The sequence below is a fragment of the Hippocampus guttulatus genome, chromosome 15 (genome assembly GCF_054856545.1).
Source record: "Hippocampus guttulatus isolate MCC_2025c chromosome 15, RoL_Hgut_1.0, whole genome shotgun sequence".
NCBI classification, from domain to species: Eukaryota; Metazoa; Chordata; class Actinopteri; order Syngnathiformes; family Syngnathidae; genus Hippocampus; species Hippocampus guttulatus.
In genome coordinates, this window is record NC_141275.1 from 14,076,155 (window position 1) to 14,102,204 (window position 26,050).

Consider the following 26,050-nt stretch of genomic DNA (forward strand, 5'->3'; position numbering starts at 1 on the left):
TTGGTCCCATTGCTCAGACGCACCGAGCCTGCCAGTAAGGTTCGACGACTGGACAATAAAGCATGAAAGCCGAATAACTTTTACACGGTAGCCCCCCCCCCCCCCCCCCCCCGCCGTCTCTGATGCAAAGTTACACGTTGGCGGCGGCAGACTTCATCCATAATTCAGGTTTTCAGGGGGATGGAGGTGGGGTGCGTGTGAAAATATCAGCAGGAGGAGGAAAGACTGTCTGACAGTAAACTGCCAAAGACGTCAAACGACTGACCGCCGTAGACGGACGAGGCGACGAAGCATTGCGGCGATGGAAAATGCGGGAGGACTCGTCAAGTCGACACTGTTTTGATTCAAGTCTCATGTTGGATTTAAGTGTTTGCAGAACACGCCTCAGCGGCACGAGTCCATTCATTTTACGCCGCAAAGGATGTTGGTTGGCTCTGTGCTGACCCCTACGGGCCAAGCGCGGTCACTGCAGGTGGCCAGCCGGCGAGCGGACTCTCTTGTCAGCGCGCCCGTATTGACTCAGCTGCGTTGGCACCTTACGCCGCAACACTTGGGAATCCTGAAACAGGACCTGTAACAAATCCCTTAAACTGCTTACAAGTCTGGACCGAGTGAAACGCTCGCGGCGCGAGACTTTGGGGTGACACCAGAAGACTCGTAAAATGTCAAATCGACGGAAACAGCTGTCACAAATTCCTTCAACCTGAGTGTCAGTTAGCCCAGGCCTGCTACGAGTGATTGTTGACTTCCGGATGAATCCATTTTGTTTGATTGACGCTTTGGGTCTGTCATTCATACTTGTAATTTATTGCCATCGATGTAAACAAACTTACATAAACGTCATAGGTGCATACAGTGTTGTTTTCTGGGATGGACGGCGTCGCATCCCACCCCCACTGCCCTCACGCGTCCTTCCATCCTCCCGTGTTGACTTGATATAATTGTACAGCTGAGGGAAGCTGACACATTTATATTTCATCTACAGACTCTCATCCTTAATGCATGAGGAGAATATGGAGACCGCCGCCCCCACACAGCCACCTGCCAACTTCCCCCCAGGGGAGAAAGAAAGTGTGCCCGTGTGCGCGTGGATTAAGTAAGGGGTGCGAAATAGAGTCGGGAAGGCACCACCGGGGCGCGCTTCCATTTTCAAAAACATCCCGAATGTAAACCATGACTGTGTGTTTCCTTTTTTTTCCTCAGCCAAAGCTACAATTAAAGGGTGCACTTAATCCCCGCATATGGGGTCAGGGGTCCCGCACAACGGTTAGAGGGGAGGTCTGAAGGAAGAGTGTGTGTGTGTTGAGGGGGGGGGGCATCAAGTGGTTAATATTTCATGGTGGCACTGAGCTTTCCCCCACCCTGTTCCATCTCGGCTTGTTGTTGGATGTCGCGGGCGTTTGGGCGGCGTGTGGATGGAAGACGCTTGGTGCGGGTTGGCACGGTGTCGCCGGAGGACGGCCTCGCTCGCCTTGGCGCTGCCGCGATCCAAATTGGTAAGACGTCAGTTAAGGGAGTGGATTCACGAAACCAAGGCCGGGCACTTTTTTTTTTTTGCGCTTAGTTGGTCTCGAAAGCGGACAGATGGGCTCGGTCGTTTTGGAGATGAGGGTGGAAGGTAAATGTCAAATCAATTTCAATTGAGCAAGAAAATAGGCATCCGTGCTTGTTCTGAAATTGCATTCTTTGTAAGATTGTTTCTTTTACAAATGTCGTTGCATTTTGCACGTCGGGGACAAATAATGCGGGCACATTTTTTTTACATTGCGTTGTTTAGAATTGATGTCATTGCAATGAATGAACCCATTTTCTATTGAAATCAACAATCACGGGTACTTACATTTTTTTTTGTTATAGCTCATTTTATTTAAAATTATTTCAATAAAATAATTTTCTATATTGTATCGTTTCTCATTTAATAGCTATTAACGAAACAATTACTCTTTAAGAGTGCAGAATTATGTAATTAGATGAACCAACAAGAAAAATATATAAATACATTCTAGCTAACCTATCATAGTGATATATTAAAAAAAAAAAAAAGGGCTAAATTACACAAAAAAAAAATTCAATTAAAATTGCATGCCGAATTCCGCTCTTGTGTGTGTATCCATTTTTGTGCTCGCCCTTTAAGGAGCAGCAGTTGCTATGTATGAATGTGGAGGACGAGGAAGTCTTTGTAACATTGTGACCGCCTCATTTCTTCCGCCGCGAGGGACACCCACATTGGGAACAGCTCTCGGTGTACCGAGTCAGTGCAGAAACTACCGCTGCAAAGGAGAGATTGCACGGAGCAGACTGCGGCGTATGCGGTCTCGTTGTTGACAGCGAAACATGTTATCTCGCTGCTCCATAAAGTGTGCGCGCTCTCTTCTGAATTTGGTTTGTGTCTTATTTTTATGGTGCCTTAAAAAAATCTCAAAAACCATAACTTGCAACACCTGATCATCATCTCACACCGCCTGCTTCCTTTCCTTCCTGTGTGTCTGCGCAGCTTCCTGCCGACCTCAATAAGATGCACTTGACGGACCACGCCCACCAGCAGGTGATGCACGTGCCCGCCAGCCAGTCGGGCTGCAGCATCGCCAGCGACTCGGGCAGCAGCAGCCTGTCGGACATCTACCAGGTGGGGATAAGTCCGGCGGCGCGAGATGAATGGAAACTTATCAGATTGATTGTCTGCCGTCTGCCTCGCTCTTAACTCATTCAGTACCAGCCAATTCTAGACCAAGTCTGAAAAGACGTTTAAAAACGTCATTGGGAGTGAATGAGTTAATATAACGACATCCTATCACATATTTAATGTTCCATACAAGTATACCACATTTACATCTTTACACTTCCATATGACTGAGATGTGGCACACATCACATTTAATGCGCTGTATGCAACTGTAGTCTCTCATATTTTGTCTTCCATGCCACGCTAATGTGCAAGTACATCAAACTGAATCTTCTCTCCAACTGGAATGTGCAATGCATCATATTTATCGCGCCATGCAACTCTTAACGCGCCATCATATTGAATTACTTTTATCGATCGAGTGTGGGCGCCGCTTACCTCCCCTCGCCCGTGTAATCCTCCCTCATCAGGCTAATTATTTGCTCGTCACAGGCTACTTCCTGTGGTGGCTCAAAGGTCTGACGCAGGAAATAGCCCTGACCTTCTCCAAACCCAGTCCACGCCTCTCCATGGAGCGTTCTGCAGCTTCTCCTGAGCGTTGTCATTGTCACGGCTAATCCAAATCAATAAGACGGAAAAACAAAACGCGTCTTGAATCATTCAAATCCCTTCAGAACACCTTTATTCCCCAAATTTAATCCCATAGATATTTTTTAATCTCTGTGGCATTTTATCTTGCTGAAAACTTTCGAGCTAATGAGATGCCGCAATCAATGCGGAAGCCCCGCCGAGGGACGTAAGCGGTGTTAATGGCCTCCTAATACTGGTTATTACCTCCACCAGGGAGGTTTTCATAGCCGTGTGTTTGCCTTTTTGTTTGCTGGCATTAACGCGGCAGAAAATGGACAAGGAGACGCGGCAGAAAGAGCAGAAGCAAACTTTTTTTCCCCCTCTCCACAGCGCCATCCGGTAAGGCGCTGTCCCAAAGAAGCGGGTGTGAAGTACTTCTGGTCGCTTGTCGCTAGGCAGAATTCAATCCCGTTCGAAAAAAAAAAAAACAGCAGAAAAAGTACAAGGAGCGTTTATTCATTCGCAAGCATTCGGTCTGGAAATCGTCCTCCCCCCAGGCCACAGAGAGCGAACTGGGTGACGTGGACCTGTCCGGCCTACCCGAGGCTCCCGTGGACAGCGAGGAAGAGGAAGAGGAGGATGAGGATCTGGAGAGAGCCTCGGATGCGCTGCTGGGCCGAGATCTTGTGCGCGAGTGTCTGGAAAAAGACCCGGCCGACCGCAACGACGACGACATCGGTCAGTCAATGCGACCAACAAAATGATGTGATCTCAAAACAAAACTCGACAGCATATTTCAATCGTATTTAATGCAACTTGAATGGACCGCATTTACTTATTTCACGTTCTGGACAACTCTAATGTCGCACATTTCGCGTCCGTCCACCCAGAGCAACTGCTCGAGTTTATGCACCAGCTGCCAGCCTTCGCCAACATGACCATGTCGGTGCGTCGGGAGCTGTGCAGCGTGATGGTGTTCGAGGTGGTGGAGCAGGCGGGCACAGTCATTCTGCATGACAAGCAGGAGGTCAGAACCGCAATCGACCGTCAAAACCGAAATGGCGGCTCGCCGCCGTTACGTGGACGATGATGTCATCCGCGTTTCCCCTCCACCTTGAAGCTGGACCTGTGGTACGTCATCCTGAACGGGGCGGTGGAGATCGGCCGCCCCGAGGGCAGGGCGGAGATGTTGTGCATGGGCAACAGCTTCGGTATCTCGGCCTCACTGGAAAAGCAGTACATGAACGGGGAGGTGCGCACCAAAGGGGACGACTGCCAGGTAAGAGTGAATGTAATTGTCCCCCCCCCAAAATGCCATTTGCATCGCCAAGCTATCCACTCGTATAAATGATAGTGTAGCTCCCACATTATTTCAATTTAAAAAAAACAACAAAAAAAAAATGCTGGCCTAGCTAAAGCTAAATGCGCTTTTAAATTCAGAAAAGAAGGCATAATAGTTCTCCGAAAAAATCACTCGATGCTCGACCTACTGGACGCCCACTTTCTGCCGCGCGCATCACTTCCTGTCGTCAGATCTTGAGGAAGTCGGCGAGGTTGCTTTTAGCAGAAATAGGAAGCAGTTTTTTTTTTTCTCATGGAGTGAACCAGAAAGTGGTCCGCCTGGTTTTGCGCCCATGCCGCATGTGTCACTATGCGTGACACGCTTCGCGCGACACGCTTCGTCCGCGCCGCCGGTTCACCCGCCCGTGCTCCCGCCCGCAGTTGGTCTGCATCGCCCAGGAGGACTACTGGCGCATCCTCAACCACGTGGAGAAGAACACGCACAAGGTGGAGGAGGAGGGCGAGATCGTCATGGTGAAGGAGCACCGAGAGCTGGACCGAAGCGGCACCCGCAAGGGACACATTGTCATCAAGGTAAGAAAATATATCTATACTGTATATAAAATTTTAAATTTGTTTTTCTGTCTTATTTGAGCTCGAACCGGAATAGCTCTGAATGAAATCCAACATTGATTGCCTTTAAACGGTTTGGGGTCACTGCTCAGTCCTCAAGCTGCTAATGATTTTTGAGGGGCTATCTTGCGCTTCTTAGCGAAGATCAAAGGACCCCCTTACTCGGGCAAGTTATCGCCGATTGTTCTGCCGCATTCGCGCTAAATGAGAATGTGTCGAAGCTGCCACCTGCGTTTGAAGTTCAAGTTCGGCCGGCGATCGCAGCCTTGGACCGTGACACCAGAAGAGTCCAAGGCTGCTAGCCCCGAAGCGGCTAATTAGTGTCTCAGCCTATCGCCGATCGAACAGCGGCTACTTGCTGAAACATCAATGTGCCAGCTCAGCGCTCTTTCTTGCTAATTTAGAGGAAGCATTTAGCACTCCTGTTGTCCGCCAAGGCCCCTTTTGATCTTTTGCTGTATTTTTTTTTCTCAGACTCTCCAGAGGGAGTCGGGTATTGATCGAGTAATGGGCCCTAACGATCCCAAAACACATCCAGCGTAGACCAGTCGATTGGCGGGTGTTTTGGATTTGTTTTTTGTTTTTTCGCTCTTCCTTTTTGTTCTTTTTGTGTCAGACGAAGAGAAGGGAGGATGTGCTTTGCTACTTTCGCTTCCTTGTCAAAAAAGAATCGTTTCCTTCCAGAACGTTTTAGTCGAATAAGATTTTTTTTTTTCCGTTTCAGAGGCTATACTCGATTTATGAACGAAAAAAATGTTTTTTTACAATTAATAATTTGACTCAAAGATGTTCACCAAGCTGTCATCTATCCAAATCTTTTCGAGAGGACGTTGCGCCCATCTCAAGAAAAAAAAAAAGTTGACGCCTTTATCGTTTTTATGATTAATGTTGACATGTTGCCGCGTGTTTCTCGGCCACTCTGCCCCCTCCCCCCAGGGGACCCCCGAGCGCCTGATCATGCACCTGGTGGAGGAGCCCTCAGTGGTGGACCCCACCTACATCGAGGACTTCCTGCTCACTTATCGCACTTTCGTGTCCAGCCCCCTGGAGGTGGGCAAGAAGCTGCTGGACTGGTTCCAGATGGACACGCTCAGAGACACGGTCAGTATGTATTTACGGCCTTGAAGCAATACTTTACGACATATTGATATGCATAGAGACTCCTCAGTAAGCCGCAGTAATATGACTTGCTCTTCGCAGAGGATAAAGAAAAAAAAGTGCTTGGTCAGCACCGCGCGGTTTTGATTTCTCCACACGCTTTGTGTGAAATTCACGTGTTTTCGATCGATAAGCAACGTCCAGCAGGCTCAGCGGTCCTTGAGCTTTGCAGCCGTTAGCGTTGTCCGCAGGGGCTTTGGGTGAGGATTAGTACACATTTTTGTCAATAGTGGTCAAGTTTTAGGCCGCAAACTAACACGGCGGAACCGCAGGCCCTCCGTTTTTGAAGTGTTGTAGCAAAGGTGGTGAATACTCATTGGTTTGTTTATTCTTAAGATAGTAGCAAATGTTTCTTTTTTAAAAAAAAATATGTTGAACATTTTGGGTCATTTTGCATATCATTTGAATGGAGAAAGCAAGTTGAATCCATTTTGGAAGTCAACTATCACAGAAAAATACGATAAAAGGAAACAGAAGGACAAAATAGTGTGGGTGGAGGTTTTGTAATTATTCAGCAAGAAAAGAAAAAGGTGTTTTTGCTGTGTCAATGTGGGATTTTTTGTGGGATTTTCAGGGTGGTGTCAAGTTTTTCGTTCTTAATATTTGCCAACATTTCAAAAAACATTGCTGTAGCTATAACCTAAAAAATGTTTAATTTTTTTTCATTGACCTTTGCGAAAAAAAAAATCTAAAAATGCCTTTTCACTTTTTCACTGCAGGGCGTTTTGTGTGTCAGCGTAAGGAAGAAAAATACATGTTATGTCATTTTTGAATCAATGTGGGAAAATTCAAAAAAGTGACAGTTGTGAAAGAATTATGATATTGAAGCATCTCCTTTTTAATACATTTTTAAAAAAAAAAAATTAAAAATCCTTTTTCACTTTGTCATTGATGGACCCAGGTGACACGTATCGTGCTGCTGTGGGTCAACAACCACTTCAACGACTTTGAGGGCAACACGGCCATGACACGCTTCCTGGAAGACTTTGAGAAGCTGCTGGAGGCCGCGGTAAGACCACGCCTCTCGCCCCGCGTCCTCTTGAAACCTTTGCACAAGTCTCAAAAATCGGCATTTATTATGATTCTTTTTTTTTCGCCGACAGAAAATGAAAGGCCACCTGCGGCTCCTCAACATCGCCTGCGCCGCCAAGGCCAAGTGGCGGCAGATCACGCTGCAAAAGGCCTCGCGCGAATCGCCGCTCTACTTCAGCGTGCTGGGCGGCAGCGAGCGCGGCTTCGGCATCTTCGTCGAGTCGGCGGAGGACGGCAGCAAGGCGGCCGAGGCGGGACTCAAACGCGGAGACCAGGTGAGATGTGTTTGGGGACAAAGCAGTCAAAAAAAACGGCCCCACAAAAAACATTTTGGGCTGCCAACAAAGTACAGGGAGAGGCGGCAGCTTGCGCTTTCGTCACTTCAATGGACAAACACACTTGATTGTGATCATGTCATTGTGCTGCTGCCGTTTTTATTTCCCCTTTAAAAGTGCGATTGGAATGTCGTCTCTTTTCTTTTTGTGCGGTTCGCGCGGCGCTAAAAATGTGCCTTTGTGCATTTCAGATCATGGAGATCAACGGGCAGAACTTTGAGAACATCTCTTTCTCCAAGGCCGTGGACATCTTGAGGAACAACACGCACTTGTCCCTCACGGTCAAGACCAACATATTCGGTGGGCGCCAACTCGACGTCAATGCACAAAAGCCGTCTTGTAACTTTGACTTAAGTTTCATTCACTCGGTATATCAAATTGATTGTGGACTACCGTGCGATAAATGTCTGAAAGTTCTATGAGGGACTGTAGCTCTCCTTTCCCACATGCAAGGGTATTTCATTCATTTTTTTTTGTTGGTTTTTTTTTTGTGTGAATTAACATGATGCCGTCTATCAATTGCCGTCACAGTCTTTAAAGAGCTGCTGAGCCGGATCACGCATGAGAAGAAGAACGGTGGGCCGCACCTGCCCAAGATCCAGGAGAAAAAGGGCAATCGCTTTTCAATCCCGGACCTGCCCGGCGACATGGAGTTCGCCAGCGACCACAAAGCCACGCGCAAGATGAAGGCCAACACGGTGTCCGGCGGCCGCAACAAGATCCGCAAGATGCTGGAGAAGACGCGCTTCAGCATCCTGCCCCCCAAGCCCTTCAGGTAGGATGCGCGAGGCTAATGTGGCCGCTAATGAGAATAGAGGTTCATTTAACAGCAACAGCGAGCGCAGCGAGCCTCATCATACACACGCAGGTTGAGGTGGCGCTCTCGCTATTGCTCGCCCAGAGAGTGACCCAAAAAAACCCCCCCAGCACAAATCAAGACCGCAAATGCATGGATTTTATTTTCACTTGTGGAGGCAGCACTTCATCACTGACGTGCCGAATTACACTTTCTCACTGAGTGATTGCTTACGGGTGCATTTTCAGAAATGGGCAGAGAACAAAATATTGACTTGAGTACTTGATTGCACACTTGTTGGGTGGGCAGGCACAACTATTTATCTACATGCAATCGTATGTCCGCTTTAAATTTAAAAAAAAAAAGCGTTCATCAACATTCCTCCTGTAATGTGCTGACTCAGCGTGACTTTTCTATCTCGGATGAGGTCAAACAGTCGTCGTGAGAGTCACACTTCCTCAATAAACTTTGTGTGTGGAGATGGAACCTCACTTTTTAGCATTTGCGAGTCCTCTCGGTGCACGTGCGTACTTTCAGCAAGCATGCTATGCGCGTGCACACGCACACACACACACACACACTCATTGTCACTCTTGCTGTGCTTTCCTCCCTGAATTTAGCGGTGCTGCTCGCCTCTCTTTTCTGTTCAATTTCAGTTTAATTTAAACTTTTGTTTCTTTTCCCCCTGCTTTTCTGCTTCAGGGGCCTATTTGGGTAAGACGTCTTGTTCAGTGCACGCGCAAGTTTGCCTTTGCAGTACGTGTCAAATATGTGGCGTCTTCGAATGCAACATTTGCATGTGATGGAACATGTTCATTCATGACTACGGAAATCTTCTGCGTATAAATTGCCCCCCCCCCCCCCCCAAAAAAAATCCTTTCCGCTTTTGGCTCATCACGCTCGTTGGTCTCTCCTCAGTGACGGCGGCATGGGTCAGTCGCAGGACGACAGCATCGTGGGGACCAAACAGTGTCGGCACAGCGTGGCCATCATGCCCATCCCGGGCAGCCTGTCGTCAAGCAGCCCGGACCTCCTGCAGCCCGCCACCAGCGTCCTGGACTTCTCCAACCCGGCAGGTAACGGACCACCACCACCACCACCACGCACACACACCGTGCATATGAACAGATTACAGGAGACTTGAGTTTTTCTCCCACTTTGTGGTCTTTTCATGCCCTTTATACTTCCCCCTCACATTGTTTTCTTCTCCTTGTCATCCTTCTCTCATTTTGCTGGTCCAGCGCTGGGACTGTACTGTGAGTATGGCTGCTTGAACTTTTGTTCTGTCCACGTGTGGCATCTAAACGGTCGTGTTCTGCATGCGCTTCTGTCTGAAAACGATAGCAGTGCTTGAGGTTGTTTAAGTTCTTGTGTCCAAGCTGATGTTTGGTCAAGCGCTGACCTTGTGGAGCTCATATGTATGTGAGGGTCAAATTTTCTAGCGATGGGACCAAAAAAAAAAAGAAGAAGAGGAAGAAGGGTTTGTCTTTATAATGACCAAAATAAGTCTGAGGTGGCGGCTTTATATCAAATGTCAGACTTCCTGTGCATTGAGAAATTGTTTTCAGGAGCTGAATTTTCAAAAACGGGAAGTTAAGAGTTTGCCGTACTCCAAAACCAAAACCGTTCATCCTGTCTGTCTCGTCGAAGAGATTGAAACTTGGTTGCAATGGGACTCAATCTCGAGAACGTCTAACGTCCCTCCCACCCCCTCCGCAGATATTCCGGACCAGGTGATCCGTGTGTTTAAGGCTGACCAGCAGAGCTGCTACATCATCATTAGCAAGGACACCACCGCCAAGGATGTGGTGGCGCACGCCGTCAACGAGTTCGGACTGACGCCGGCCGCCGAGAACTACTCGCTGTGCGAGGTGTCCGTCAGCCCGGAGGGCGTCATCAAGCAGCGCCGCCTGCCCGACCAGCTCTCCAAGCTGGCCGACCGCATTCAGCTGAACGGCAGGTGAGATTTGGAATTTGGTGTCAGAAGTGTGGGGGGGGGCACCAAGTCTGGAATAGTCCGACTGGTATATTTTGCCGTCTCGTCCCGCTTGGCTGATGAGAGGCAGCGGGTCCAGTTTGGGTTGCAATCAAACAGACAGACTTTTTACCCGCCAAAAACTCTCACCGGTGTAACAAAGTGTAGCTTGACGCACGCACGCACGCACGCACGCACACGTCTTGGCCTCAGTCCCAGTGACTCACACGGTTCTGCTTCACCGCTTTTTCTGTGGTGAACTCATTTTCTTTTCTCTGTGTGCCAGCTTTAGTTTTTTCACTTCAAAAAAAAAAAAAAAAATCTAAACAGGCAATGACAGCCCGAGCTGTTTCTCACTCATTTTGCCCTGCATTTGATTTCAATCGATCGCTTTGCATCTGTTCAAATCCCCTCGACGATTGCTCGCAGAGCGCGTCATCCTCAATAACCCCGTTTGCGCGCCGCGTGCAGGTACTACCTGAAGAACAACATGGAGACGGAGACACTGTGTTCAGACGAGGACGCCCAGGACCTGCTGCGCGAGAGTCACATCTTGCTGCTGCAGCTCAGCACCATGGAGGTGGCCGCCCAACTCTCCATGCGCGACTTTGAGCTCTTCCGGAACATCGAGTCCACCGAGTACCTGGACGACCTGTTCAAGCTGGACTCGGCGGCGGGCGGCGGCCACCTGAAGCGCTTCGAGGAGGTCATCAACCAGGAGACCTTCTGGGTGGCCACCGAGATCCTGAAGGAGCCCAACGCCCTCAAGAGGATGAAGACCGTCAAGCACTTTGTCAAGATTGCCTTGCACTGCCAAGAGTGCAAGAACTTCAACTCCATGTTCGCCATCATCAGGTAGGAACGGAGGGGCGGGATTCAGTCAGATTTTCTCCCAACCCCGAATGGTACTTTAACGGGAGAGCTATCCAGATCGAAATATTGAAGAGGAGAGCGCAGATATCCCAAACGTGTTCGGGACAGAACGTCACTGTCAACAAGCCGCACTGAATTGAGAATTTGTGCCCCATTTAGCGGTCTGAACTTGGCCCCGGTGGCTCGCCTGCGCAGCTCGTGGGAGAAGCTGCCCAGCAAGTACGACAAACTTTTCGGAGACCTGCAGGACGTCTTTGACCCGTCACGCAACATGGCCAAGTACCGCAACGTCCTGAGCGGCCAGAGCATGCAGCCGCCCGTCATCCCGCTCTTCCCCGTGGTCAAGAAGGACCTCACGTTCCTGCACGAAGGTGCGCTTGTTTGCTCAAACCAGAAGTAACTGCGTGGCTTGAAGTGTCGCGGCTGGCGGACTTCCTCTTAGTCGTCATTTGGTGCTCACTCAAGCAGCTTTACTTCTGCTAAAGGCTTCCTCCACCAATCGCATGACAGGTCACTCTGAGTCAAGCCAAAACCACCTCTGGTTCGCTTGAACTTTGAAAAGGAATTTGTATTTGTGAGCAATATGATACCGCGCACACCTCGGTAACATGATACAGTCATATAAACTGTTGTAATCAACAACAACAACAACAAAAAAAACATCCAGGATTTTACTTTTTCCGAATCGGTACCAAAAGAGATCCCGATACTACGTCCCACCTCTGTGTCCACCAGGCAACGACTCAATGGTGGACGGCCTGGTGAACTTCGAGAAGCTGCGGATGATCGCCAAGGAGATCCGACACGTGGTCCGGATGACGTCGGCCAACATGGACCCCGCCCTGATGTTTAGACAACGGTCAGCCATCTTTGCAGTTCTGTCGTGTCGGAGTCGGGGTGCATTGCTCAGTATTGATCATCTTTCCCCCCCCGCATTCATCCACTACCTGTCACACGAACCCGGCATGTGCGGGTCCGCCGTGGAGGAGCGCCACTGCCCCCCGTAGAGCCTCTTGGTGTACTACAAGAGTGGATGGACGAGTGGACAAAAGTATTGGGATGCTTGGCTTGCCCCTTGACTTCACTTGTCAAGTCCTCGTAACGTGTCTCGATACTTTTGTCCATGCAGTCTGGCAGGTATGGGCAAATTATTGACATGATCAAGAATCTTATAATAATTGTTGCATTCATTTAGACAGTTTTTGGTAGATTAAATCCATCCATTCATTTCCTATAGTGCCCATTCGAGTCACGGGTAAATTAAAATGCATTTAGGTGGGGTCATTTAAAAAAGAAAAAAAATCATTTATCTCATGGAATAATTACTATTAAAATAAACAATTTGACATGTTTTACGTACACATTTTACAGTAGTTAAGCATTTAGGTTTTATAACTCTACAGCAAAAATTTGCCCATTCCTGTTCTGTGGTTACATTCCACCACATATTTGCATTTGTTTTTTCACCTCCATTTCATGACCAAACCCTTCCGGGCCAAAAAAAACCCCCTTTTGTCCTCACCCTTCAATCTCCACACCTCTCGCTTGCAGGAAGAAGAGGTGGAAGAGTTTAGGGTAAGTTTTTGCCCCCTGCCCCGGGCGCCATTTTGTTGCATCGGCATCTCCCTCATTAAAAAAAAAAAAAAAAAAGCATGCAAACAAACTGACTTGAGTGTACGTTTGCCTGTGCTTGTGCATTTATTAACATGGTCCATTGACAGCGTCCATCCATCACCATTGCGCCATTCATTGTGTGTCTTGAGTCCTATCGTAGCTCCAAATGCTAACAGGCTAAAAAAAACAAAAAAAAAACGGGCCCTTGGGAGCTACTATGTGGACTCTGTGTCGCATATTATTACCTGTATCCAGTGGTCACCACCGCCCCCTAACCCTCCTGACGTATACAGCATGGCGCGGCTAGCTGCATGGACTTGTTGTGCTCCTGTAATATTAATATTGACAAAGACGACAACCGTTTGTTGAGCTTTCGTCGGGGGTATACGCAGGATTAGGTGCACCAGCATAATGAGCCGTTTTACGTATGTTCTTATTATTTTTTAATTCAAAGGATTATTGTATGCAGTCTTGTATTTTTGAGAAGACTATTTTATCTTTTTCATTTTATTTGAATTGGCTACAGTAGGTCTGAGGTGAGAAAATAAACGATGGTAAAAATGATCTGCAGGTCCCTAAGTCAGGGCAGCACCAACTCCAACATGCTGGACGTGCAGGGCGGCGGGCACAAGAAGCGCGTGCGCCGCAGCTCACTGCTCAATGCCAAGAAGCTCTACGAGGATGCGCAAATGGCCCGCAAGGTCAAGCAGTACCTGTCCAACCTGGCGGTGGAAACGGACGAGGACAAGCACCAGGTCATGTCGCTGCAGTGCGAGCCCGCCTACACCACCAGTGAGTGCGCAAGAAATAGTTCCCGGAATGCATCTGGTCATTACGCTCCAACTGACCCCCCCCCCCCCCCCCCTCCCAATTATCTTGTAGTTTCAAAAAACCTGAGCGACCGGCGGTCCAACAAGTCGGACATGTCGCCTGTGTCGCTGCGGTCGGCGTTGCCGTCGGGAAAGACCCAGAACCGGGTGTCGCAGGTGCTTCAGGTGCAGGTGCCGCTCAACCCGCTGCGCAAGAAGAGCACCGCCAAGGACGTGGGCCCGCCCAGTGAGTCCCTGGACTGCTTGAACATCCACAGTAAGGAGCCAAATAATTCCAATTCTGGTGGTTTCCTTTGTTCCAGACTTCAGCTCCCCTCAGGTGGTGAAGAAGCCCCCCGCCAGTTCAGCGGACGAGTGGAGCACCAAGAGGCCCTCGGACGACACCGTGTCCACCATCTCGTCCCTGCACTCCAGCCCCACCGTGTCGCCGCAGGGCTCGCCGCGCAAAGGCCCTTCGACCAAAGCCCAGACCTGCTCCAGCCAGATGAACCTGTCCGGCTCGTCGTCGTCGTTAACCAGCGAGGCCAGCACCAAAGCGAGCACCGTCAGCCTGCGCAGCTACGGCATAGGTAGGCCACGTCTCATCCAACCCAACCGAACGATGAACCAACAGAACCGAACCACCGGATTACCAACGGATGCTTAACTAGCCTACTCCAACTAGACCAGGGAGATACCAAGCACAGTATTATGGTACAGTTGACCAACCGAACAAGTAGTACTGTCTGGTTGACAAACCGAACACGGGGGTACAAACGACAGTAGCACAGCTGACCATCCAAATTGAACCACGAGGCACCACCCGCAGTCGTACAGTTGACCAATCGAACCATAGTGGTACAAACTGCAGTTTTGTGTTAGAGCCCTGTTGCTACATCGCAGTTCAGTTGGAAATTGTACAGCCTCGATGAGTCAGTGACGCCATCATTCTCCCAGGCTGGGATTCAAAGTCAACTTCGTTCCTCCTGTGCAGGTTACGCGCTGCTCCCTCCGGGCAAAACGGACAACCTGTCCGACTCCAGCCACAGCGAGATCTCGTCTCGCTCCAGCATTTGCTCCGTGGACTCGGTGCCCGCTCCAGGTCTGGAGGAACGGTGTAACAGCATCGGTGCCAGGACGTCCGTCGCGTCTGCCACTGCAGCCCCCAATGTACCGGCCGGCGTGCCGACGCCCGAGAGCTCGGCGGCCACGCACTTGAATGTGGACTACAGCCAGCCCAGCACCAGGTAAGCTCACTTACGCTTGTCGATATATGCCTTGTAATTATTGGATGCCCAAGCATGCCATTAAGTTCCGCTAAGTAATTCCGCTCTGCCTCCTCTAGTTCTCCTTCCTCCGCGGCGGCAGCCGCGTTTTCAACTCGGGGCTATGCCGCACGAGGCTCCACCTTCACGTCGTCCATCTCCACGGAGGAGCTGACACCCGACCTGGCCTCCCTGGACTCGGTGGCCGACAGTGGGCGCGGCAGCTGGACGTCATGCTCCTCGAACTCTCACGACTCCTTCCAGAGCTTGCCCGCTTCCTCCTGCCGCCCGTGGGACCACGGCGTCCACGGGCACCCGCTGGCGCTTGCTCATCGGCTGGCCAGCACGACCATTGCCGAGGCAGATGCCGCCCGCGACTCGGAGCTGGCCAAGCAGTCGCGGCAAAGTTGGGCGTCGTCCGGCTCCTTGTCGGATACGTATGAGGGGAATTACGGCACCGTGAAGCGGAGGAACACCGCCGAGCAGCAGCAGATGCCGCCTGGCTCCGGCTCGTCGGCCTCACCAACCAATGACGAGGGAATGCAGAGCACAGACCCCGCCTACAAAACGGTGACATCCAGCACGGAGAAGGGGCTCATCGGTGAGGACCTAGCTGGATGATTGTCTTAAGGATGCTAACTGAACTTTAGCTCGTCCTTGTGGCAAGCTTTTGCGAGTTGAGTGAAATTTAGAACTCGGTGTAAAAATGTGTTCAGTTAGCACTGAAGATACTAGCTGATGTTACTGTGGAGTGTTAGCATGGCTGGTGAATTAACAATAGTTGGAAAAATTATTGTTAATATGTGAGCCTTGGAGTTTGTGCTAAACATACAACAGTAATTCGACTTTGGTTTTTGTTTTTTTAGCGAGGCTAGGTAGTTAGCACTAGTGCTCAAAAATTTCTGTTTCTGTGAGCTTCACCTGTAAATTGCGTTATAGCTGATAACTGAAACTTAGGTGAAGTGGCAACAAAGTTACTGACTTATTACTGGTTGTAAGCGTGCGTGTTTATGTTAGCTCCGGTTGTATACAGTGGTGAGGATGCTAACTGAACATTCGTTCGTAGTTTTAGCAAGAGTTGTGAGGTTAGCTTGTTTTAAAAATGAGTATTTGCGTGAGCCTCACTGGTTGTTTGTGCTAAAAATGCTAAGTACGTTAAGAGGATTTTTTGTGAGGTTAGCTGGTTTTGAAAATGCGTTTGTGAGCGAAAGATGCTCACGAAACATATGCGCTAGGTTTTAATGAGGTAGCGCTGGTAGTAATGTTTACATGTGAGCTGCCATCCTTCATCTCACTGCTTCTCGTCATGTTTTGCTTCATGGTGTTTTCCCAGTCGTCACCACCATTTAATTTCTCCCTGGTTTCTTTGTGTTGCCCCCCTTCACTCCCTTCCCTCTTGCTTTTTGTTTGTTTGTTCTTCCTCCATCGCCTCCATCCAGTTTACTGCATCACCTCCCCCGCCAAGGATGAGCGTTACCGAGCTCCTCCTCCCACCCCTCCAGGCTATCAGGGTCTGGCCCTGGGTGACATCAAAGATGGAAGCAATGGCCCCGTGGTGGTCGCGGTGGGGGCGGGGCCACCCGTGAGGCCTCCCCACCTCAAACCGCCTGACTATAGCGTGGCCATGCAAAGGAGCAAACTACTGCAGAGTCCGGGAGCCGCCGGAAGCCTGGCAGAGGCCCGGAGGCTTGCCGGCAGAACACGTGACATGAACGACAGCGAGGACGGTACGTGATTGGTTCTTTTCACGTCAAAGTGTCAAAGGAAAATGTAAAAAAATAAAATAAAATTTAAAAAAGCCTCAAATGTGACCTCTTCTTTGTTGTTTTCACTCTCTTGCAGACGAACAAGTTTCCGCCGTGTAGACGACGAGTGGATGTCCGGGCTGTGCACTATGGCCTGGTACAATTTTGATCACCTACTGGAACACGTGCCTGCTTGACTAAAAACTTCTGACCTTGCAGGGGGGAGGGGAACTAGGAACTAGCGCCACGTTTTACTTGGGACGAGATGGCCGGCAGAAGGATCCCAGAATCATGTGCGGGACTTTTGTCATGCTTTTTCGCCTAGACCTCTCCAAGCGCCCCTCTCCACCCCTCCCTCCCCCTGAAACTCGTGCCTGCTTCACTTGAAAAGAAACTTTTTAAAGACTTCAGACCAGGAAAAGAAAGACAACAGTTTAATCCTTTTTAAGCTTTTATTATTATATATATATATATATATTTTTTTTTACCATTTTAACTTTGCACCACATTTTCCTCGGGACAAGATGGTGTAAGGAAGGGGGTAAGGCGGTTTGTGGAGCACTTACTGTTCTCGGGGGAAACAAAATGGCCGCCTCCTGAAGCTAGCTACTCAAACGGCGTGCTACCTCCTGGACTAGGGGGAAAAATATTCAAAGTAATGCTTATTTTAAAAGCGCAAACAATTAGGGGGTAAAGGGGATGTTTTGTTTACAGTGTTGATTGGATGTGAGTCCTAGCCCCGCCCCCTTTCTATTTAAATCGCAGCCAAACAGGAAGTGCGCCTCCATTCCCGTGTTCATCGGATACAAAAGCGATTGGTCTTCCCAAGGTCCACTCCTTGAGCATTGTTCGGAAGACTTGAAATGCTAACATCGTTGCAAATGTATAAATACATGAATGGAAACGTGTGTATATATACAGTATATATATAATTATTTTTTGTCGTTGGTTTTGCCGTAAATTAATGATGGTGTATAGATGACATACTGTGGAATATTTTTGAATATTTTGTTACAAAAACTTTTTTTTTTGCTGGCTCCTTGCTTGTGCTTTTCATAGCCATGTAGATGCTGCTGTGTGTGTGTGTGTGTGTGTATGTGTGTGTGTGTGCGTGCGTGAGTGTGCGCGCGTGTGTGTGAATAGGGATGTATTTTTATTGCTTTATTTATCTCACAAAATATAACAATAGGTATTGACCCCCATGCCGGGTTTCCTGGATCTCAGGCTCCATTGAGTTTCTTTGGTGCCTGTGTTAGTTGACAAGGATGCCTTGTTTGTCTCCTGCCCCCTGTTAGCACTCCTCAGCCCCTCATGGCTCTACTCAACCTCCGTTTTGTCACATGTTCTTGGACCTCCCAGGGCCCTCCAGTGGGTGTCTCCTCAAATCTGGTCACCTTCTTTGTCGTATTAACCCGCCTGTGATTCCTTGTGGATCTCCAGTTGGACTCCGAGTGAGTCTATAGACCTCTGACATGCCCTCTTGGCCCCCAGTAGGTCCCCTTTTGGATGTCCAGGTCTCCTGGACCTCTTACATGTGTTCTATATGTTGTCCCAACACTCCTGAAAGCATCTTTTGTTACATAACGCCCACCCTACACAGTAAGTCACCTGGACCGTTCACAGGTCCTCGTGGCACCCTCTGCCTCCTTTTAGGTCAACCGGATCTTGGTTTGATCCTCTGCACGGACTGAGTCATCATTTTGACACTTTTTTCCTTTTTTTGCACAGCTCCACTCCTGACGTTCAAAACCACGTTTCAGTATTAACCCCCCTCAAGTGTGTAGTTGTTCTATACAAAGTCACTTCACAATTTTAAAACTTCTCTTTAGTTTTCCCAACCCTCCATTTGCCCCCCCCCCACACACATACACTCCCACTAGAATGCAATAACCGATGTGAATGAGAAGCGATGACGAGGATGCACACTGTAAGCTGTAAAAGTGAGTGTTTGCCGCACAAATAACGTCCCGTATGTGTGTACAAGTGGCACTCGTCTCGTTGCTGTTTTTTATGTCTTTTACAAAGACGACTCCATTTTGGCCTCGTACGCATTGTATATGTCTATTTTTTACCGGTGGATTGTACATAGTTGTTCTATTTTTGTTCAAGAGGGTGTGTACAAATGATTTAAAACAAAGAAGAAAGGACATTTTATTTCCTTTTAAGTCTACTGATAACAATTTGGACAATGAATAAAATCCTGAAATGGAAACTCCTGTCTTCATTTTTGTGTTTGTGAGTTTAAAGATAAAAAAAAAAAAAATCAAACACTCATTAGCTGGGCAGTTTTTGTATTGAATCCCATTAGATTATTTTGGGCATGTACATTATTAGATTATTTTGGGCATGTACATTATACCTAAAACTTTGTGTCGAGAAACTGCGTTTATCAGTGCAGTTGTATTCATTTCTCAATGTATGTAAGATGGACTCCATCTTGTTCATATTTATTAATGACGTCAGAACGGTACAAATGTGACTTGTGGCCACATTTCCTCCAGCTTTCGTGTTTCGTCACAACATAGCAATAAAAAGTCGACGGCTTCTGACTACATCTGAATATAGAGCATCGCCATGGGCACGTCCCGCGCCTTGATATTTTTTTCTTTCTTATTTTGGGGCGTAAACTGAATAAGACAAACACCCATTCATCCATTATCTTATTCGCCTGATCCTGTCAAGTGTCGAGGTGGTGCTGGAGCCTATCCGAGCTGACTTTGGTGGTAGGCGGGGTACACCGTGAAACTGGTTGACAGCCAAACGCAACGCCCAGGTAGACAAACATTCACATTCACAATTTGGAATGTGGGCGGAAATGAGAGTATCCGGAGAAACCAAACGAAGAGAGCACGCAAACTTAGGAGGCCAGAGCCCCAATTCGAACGCATGACTTCCGCATCGTAAGGCGGACATGCTAACCCGTTGTCAACCGTGCTCAGTGCTTTGAAATAAAACATAAAAGTTGCACCAGTGAGACATTAATTAACCCGGACTTGTATGTTGTCTTAAAAACCTCCGCTCATGCCAAGAATGTCGCAAGCAACAGTATTGTATTTGGAATGCGCAGGCTGTGGCTTCAATTAAGAGACAACCGTACTACACACCTCGGAGTACTGGTGAGTCATTTTGTCATAAAATTAAGTCATTCTACATCCAAGTGATACACGTTGCAGCAGGAACACATTGTTGTCGATACAACTTGGAAAAAAGCACAAAAAACCCCAACAACAACAACACAACCCCCCCCCCCAAAAACTATTCGTCACACTGTCACCGAAATGTTAAATAAAATGGAAAGCACTGTATGTGTAAACATATAATTTCAAATAAACTAAATCGGAAGGAAAATATGCATTTCTATTGTCCACAGGTGTATTCAGCCTTAATTGGAGCTCATTTTCTTTCCGTGACAAAGCCTCAATTTAGGAATTTTTCCGTGGTTTATGTGTTTAAATGCCACATTTTCTTCTTTAACTTTGACAGAGTGGAGGACAACGAGCCAAATATCTTGTTTGTGCCCTTCACGCGTCCTTGCTCCGTCTTTTCAAAGCTGGACACCCGGTCGACATTAAACCGAGACCACGCTGGCTTCAAGGACGCGTTGTTTTGAGGTAAGCACTGTTGGCACCATTGCAATTTATTAATATAATAAGGTAAGTAACACTTGTTCGTATAATTAGCTCATTTCTACTGGGTTTGTCCTTTTTTTTGCATTCAAATGAGTTCTCTAAATCTCACACATCATCCAATTTGTCTATCCTTGTCTTTTATTTTGCTGCTGTCAGTTTTCTCATGTAATTCTTTTCATGACCATCTGGAGGCAGTGCTGCCTTACCTGAGCCTTTAGTTTGATGGCAGAAATTGTTGTTTTGTTTTTGTCATGACATAATAGACTTTGGGAGAATGTTTATTCGTGGCGTGTGTAAAGGACACTTTTACAATTTTCAACCCATAAGAAATTATGGAAATCACTTGTCGTAGAACCTCGATGAATCACACTAGGTAGTTTGTCACTTTGTAGAACATTCTTAAATGTTCATCTAATTGTAAAAAGAAGTCAAGTCTGTAACTTCCAGCATACGATGTCTCTCAGCATTTTCCTTGACACCAACAGGGTGAGAATTTTCCGCCGATAGGTGGATTTCTGACCAACAGCTGTGTGTGCGCATTTGTGTTTGCGTGCGCGCTAGCATTTGGTACGCCACAGTGGAAATTACTGCCATGATGGGATGCTTCATCCTGTCTTCTTGCTCTTCTTTCCATACTATTCACAATTGGAATATGTTCGGATCAATGCACACGTGACCTTTTTTGGTTCCGGGCGCGGGATGATGATGATGTCGCTCTAGGTCATGTGATGTATGATTTGAGAATTTAATCGTTGACAGCGTCAATTACGATCCTGTCAGGATATTTTCACGCCAGAATCAAAGCTGTGCGCAGAGTCCGGTTCTCAAATGTCAGTTTTCCCCACATCTCCCCGGCCTGTTTCTCCCAAAGGATCCTGGGTAATTTAGCAGGTAATGAGCACACTGCCCATGTCGCAGAGGACTTCTGCTATCTCGGACGCGCAAGACACACTTATTAGCATCATTTGAGTTGCCGACTAGTTGCTCTATCTCGCACCTGCTGCGGCGTTTTCACGGGCCGACAAGCAGACAAAAAGCCACCTAAGCAAGCAAACCCCCCCCCCCCCCCCCCCCCTCGTGGAATGACGCCACCCCCCGCCGCCCCGCAGCCCGCTGACTTTGACTTTTAATGGGCCAACTGGTTCTTTTAAAGCAGCGCCTGTTCTAATCGTTCAACTTATAGCGACAAAGATGCCGCCACATAAATAAACGCCGAAGCAAGTCGTGTTGTCTGAGGACCTGGACGGGTCGGTATTAAACTGTTCAGTATTATCAAGCATCCATCTTTGCAGGTGGAATTTGTGGTTCCAGTGTGTCAAGGTTTTAGCTGGGCAGAGCTTGCGGAATTGAAGACGTCATTTTTGGATTGATGTCTTGAGGCCGTGTCCATATCGTGCACATTTTAATGATTTTTCTGACAGAAATATCAATGCAATAACATCCCAAAGCCAAAAGAGGTCAGGCAAAGTTTGAATTTTTATTTTTTATTATTATTATTTTTTTAATCTGTACACTTACTCTCTTGCCTGGCGTGTTTACGACCGCAAGGTCGCATGTGACATTTCCAAGCAATCAATAGCTGGTTATTGTGAGTGACATTTGCAAGCAGTCCATAATTTGGAATGGCTTGAAAATGTAAACTGCGCATGTAAGCAGTGATCTGGACCGAAGAAATCTCTCGGTGTGACCAGCTGATTACAGACGTACCGGTGGAGTCTCAGAAAGCAGCCTTTTAAAGATTGAGCGGCGGTGCAAATGCCGGAATGCTCGAGGGGGTGTGGGTGGGTGGGGGGGGGACGAAATTAATCCACGACCTTGAGGGAGAAATGTCGCGGGATCGACGGGCCTGTGGCGAATTGTGCTAACCTGACAGTCTCGTTATGAATGTACGGCAGAGTTACTTCCTCGTTATTGGAGAGGGGAGGCCTCTATTAGAAACCCCTGATTGGATCCCCGTTCCCGCCGCAACCCCATTAAGCCTTGGAGACGGTCGTTTGCATCCAGAAGCCATTTCTTACATCTCTTCGGGTGCGGAGTCGCTTTGCTTTTATTCAAATTCAAACGAATGCGCTCGTGGTGCCAATCTCCCACAAGCTATTTTCAGACTACCACCTCAAACTTAAAAGTCCCTCGAGACTTTTCACGCATACATATTGACCGACCGAGTACTCGGGTGACTTTAACGTGTTTGCTTTGGGAACGCGGCATCAACACCACATGCACGATAGCGGCAAGGGTGGCTGTGTGAAAGTAAAAGCCAATGACACAGCAACCCCCCCTCCCCCACAAATAAAATAAAAAATAAAATAATAAGAGCGACAGGATTTGGCCGGAATATTGTGTGTATTTCTTTTGTTATTAATAATCTGCTGCATTGTGACGGGTGGGCGAGAGATGAGAGGGGGCGGGGGTGTAATATCAATTTTCCTGACAAATAAAATGATCGTGGATGCCGCCAGTCAAGCGTGCCGCAGATACTGATGATTTATTGTATTTTTGGGTAAGAGGATTGAAAGTCAGGTCAACTTGGCCATTAAAACAACATAAATCTATCTGTTTATCCGTCTGTCCGTTTGGCTTGCCGGCAAGCTAGACGGGAGGGGGTGTTGCTAATCTTTGTCAAGTGTGACAGCCCTTTGAGAGTGTTTTGTGGTGAAGGACTTGCTATATAAACTTGACCTCAAGACTTTTAATGTAGCTTCAAAGTAACCCACTGGGGTGATTTTGTTTATTAACTAGTCTGGATACTCGTTGCACAGACGCTTGGAAAGCTACACAGTCTCATTTCGACATTTTGTTCCAAACAAAAGCCATGCACTTCCAACCAAAGATGTATTGACTTTGGGCCGTCGAGATGAAACGAAAGACAAAGGCTTTTATTTTTAATCTTTTTTTTTCTTTCCAAAATCCCTGAATCGTCTCACGTTGATATCACAAAATCTGTTGCAATTTCATGCATGGGAAAATCTCTGTATTCTATATCTTTTGCGCAACTCTGCTTCCCGCCGGCATCCGCATCACAAAAGCAATACATTTCTGCACACGCTGTTCTAACGTGATAACAGACCTCAGTTTGCGCGCTAGATGTGACTTTTTGATTCTTCTTCTTCTTTTGCCATCACGTCGAGTCTCTCGGCTTATCTCCTGACGTTCTTCAACGCTTCCTTACTTTTTGAGGAAAGCGCGAGGGAGGAACTAGACTCTGATGAAACTTTTCTAAAGGGCAGCAACCAGAACTGTCGCACGACGCTAACACTATATGCTAGGGTTAGCTTTAGGGGCTGTTGTTTGTAGTTTGGGGTAGGCCTAATGCTAGGCTAGGTCCAGAGGTTAGAGCTAATGTCAGCTGTTAATAGTTTCGGCTAGGGCTAAGAGCTAGTGTGAAGGCTATGTCAGATACGGCTGAAAAATTGACAGCAAATGCATTTATGTACAATGTAGTGCTTCATGTAAGGGATTATGCTAAGCTAAGTCATGAAAAGTCAATGTCAACATACTGTTTACGGATACAGTAGAAGCGAAATCGGCTGATGTTGTTTCTACATTGGATGCTACATTAGCTAATGTAGCTTCCGAATGTAGCTTAGCTAGCTGATCAGTCCTGAAATGCCGTTACCGGTACATTGTGGTGAAGTCTTGTTTGCTGTGTATTTGTCTGACATTCGTGTGGCTATTATTAGCTCTGTCTGCATGAGCTAGCTCGTTATGTAAAGCGATACAAAACAATACAACAAACCATTCAAAAGATGTCTAATATTTATTTGGTGTAGCAAAGGGTTGAATATCATTTCAAACATGAGTGCCGTTGCTTCATTACTTTGATTGATGGGCTTCCTTCTGTCTTTTTTTTCTTGCCATTGTCAACGGGGGGCGTCGGAATATGGGAAAATTCTCACATCTATTCCTTTCTAGCGAGTTTTCGCGTTGTCTTTGTTTCAGTGGCTGCGTACCCCTTTACCCTCACCCTTAACCTTCTGTTGAACTGGGCCTTCGCTCGACGCGAATGCAGAAAACCAAGGCCTAAGGCACTCAAACGAGGGCTAAGGGGTGCAACTGGAATTGTCAGATAGTTGTCAAGGGTTTCCGGTCATGTTTAGAGTTAAGATTGCGAAGCGGATGTCATCGTCTCACCCTGCTAAATAGAAAAAAAAAAAACGAAATTAAAAAAAAAGAATAATCCCGACAGTGTCGTCTGCTAATTAGCTGCTATGTTCAACTAGCGCGGTAAAGGGGAAGCATCACTGAGGTGAGACTATTTCGCATTTGTGTTTTTAAAATGTATTTACACAACTCATTTTCCACAGTGAATACACTTCATGTTTTTCTTTTTTGTATCTACTGAATTTATACAATTTATAGCAACAGCTTATTTTATGACTAGCATAGAGCGTTTTCTTGAATAGGGCAAAACAGTGAGCCGGTCGACCGCTCAATGTTAATAGAGATAATGGAAAGAGAAAAAAAAAAACGGGCATAAAAGCCAAACGCATTGTCCTCCTTAGCGCCCGCCGCCTCGCACTAATGGCTTTTATTTGTCAGCCGTGTTTAGCTCCGCCAGCTGCGAGGGTCAAACATTGTTTTCCGCTAAGTGCATCACATTTCGAACCTGACTCAGCAACATTTCGCCAACAACTTTTGGGTTGGTTTTGGACTAAGCGCAGCAGACATTAAGTGTGCTAATGACTCAAGGCCAAACAATACAAACAGATGGAGGGACATTGCCGCCCGTCACTAATGTGACTTGTGCAAAGCATCTCTTTGACTATCATCACATTGGCGCGGTTTAATATTCCCATGTGGGCAACCAAGCGGCACGGCAATGCTCAACTCGAGCTCACCCCCTACTTTCTCCTCTTTGACCTCATTCTCATGAAGGAGGTGCGGATGGAAGAGTTTAGTGCTTTACGTGCGTCAACCATTGAATTATTTTTTTGTTGTTTTTGGCGGAAGGTGCTGGCCCGCTCAGATCGCTGGCTCGCCCGCCCGATCAATTGTCGCCCCCATTGACAACGCCACTGCTGTGTGACCCGCCTCTTACGGCCTTGCTTTTATCATCCATCCTCTCGCGTTTTTGTGAGCTCACTCGTCGGTCCCTCTCTCGTTTGCTCGCGCTCTTTCTCGCCCTGGCTTTGAGAACTCCCTCACGTGCCCTCAGTCTTTTCGACCTGACTTTAATGACCTCGCTGAGTGATCCCTCATTCTTATGTCTTCACTCCGGAGCACTCCCCCTTTTGCTCACCACCTTCCTCTGACCTCACTCCTCTGACCTCACACCTTGAGCGCCCCACTCGCGATCCTTGAAAGTTCTGTCGTCGGGGCGGGGTGTCTAATGGTCAACTTTATCCAAAAGCGCTAACTCCACACTAATGAAAGTCTCTTCTTATCTCCCCCCCACCCCTCATGAATATTAATACCGACGCCCAGATTACATTTGGGTAGATACTGCGCCGCCTTGGGAGAGGGAGTGCCAGAGGGGAGGTTACCGTCCCGAGATTTCCCATTGTGAGCGTGCGGAGGAGCGCTTATTGTTTCCTATGAATACATCAGCGTGGCGCCCGGCCAAGGGATAAAGCCGGAAGAAAATTGCTGGGCTAAAGGGGCTAAGTGAAAATGACATGCAGTATCTCCACATCCATCTTTCCCTCCGAGAACTTTCCAACTTGTTGCCTTTTTTGGGGGGAAGGGGGTGGGGGGGTAAGATAAATAGTTTGCT

At 47.7% G+C, this 26,050-nt stretch overlaps 1 protein-coding gene across 6 annotated transcripts in view; it reads left to right on the forward strand.

The window, feature by feature from the left end:
- Nucleotides 1-18,920, forward strand: part of rapgef6 (Rap guanine nucleotide exchange factor (GEF) 6) — a 47,831-nt gene extending 28,911 nt beyond the window's left edge. For 3 of the 6 annotated variants that reach the window (XM_086130525.1, XM_086130529.1, XM_086130530.1), the window contains 24 exons: nt 2,495-2,626; nt 3,750-3,930; nt 4,083-4,219; nt 4,313-4,471; nt 4,915-5,067; nt 6,043-6,207; nt 7,166-7,273; nt 7,368-7,571; nt 7,823-7,931; nt 8,163-8,406; nt 9,346-9,503; nt 9,669-9,683; nt 10,147-10,387; nt 10,874-11,257; nt 11,435-11,646; nt 12,011-12,134; nt 12,827-12,850; nt 13,461-13,681; nt 13,772-13,945; nt 14,022-14,288; nt 14,693-14,945; nt 15,044-15,564; nt 16,403-16,690; nt 16,806-18,920. In XM_086130525.1, the coding sequence (XP_085986651.1) occupies nt 2,495-2,626; nt 3,750-3,930; nt 4,083-4,219; nt 4,313-4,471; nt 4,915-5,067; nt 6,043-6,207; nt 7,166-7,273; nt 7,368-7,571; nt 7,823-7,931; nt 8,163-8,406; nt 9,346-9,503; nt 9,669-9,683; nt 10,147-10,387; nt 10,874-11,257; nt 11,435-11,646; nt 12,011-12,134; nt 12,827-12,850; nt 13,461-13,681; nt 13,772-13,945; nt 14,022-14,288; nt 14,693-14,945; nt 15,044-15,564; nt 16,403-16,690; nt 16,806-16,828 (4,497 nt within the window). In that variant the 3' untranslated portion in view covers nt 16,829-18,920. The remainder of the gene's footprint in view (nt 1-2,494; nt 2,627-3,749; nt 3,931-4,082; nt 4,220-4,312; nt 4,472-4,914; nt 5,068-6,042; nt 6,208-7,165; nt 7,274-7,367; nt 7,572-7,822; nt 7,932-8,162; nt 8,407-9,345; nt 9,504-9,668; nt 9,684-10,146; nt 10,388-10,873; nt 11,258-11,434; nt 11,647-12,010; nt 12,135-12,826; nt 12,851-13,460; nt 13,682-13,771; nt 13,946-14,021; nt 14,289-14,692; nt 14,946-15,043; nt 15,565-16,402; nt 16,691-16,805) is intronic. The other 3 variants (XM_086130528.1, XM_086130527.1, XM_086130526.1) reach the window with 3 other exon arrangements.
- The last annotated feature ends 7,130 nt before the right edge of the window (nt 18,921-26,050 follow it).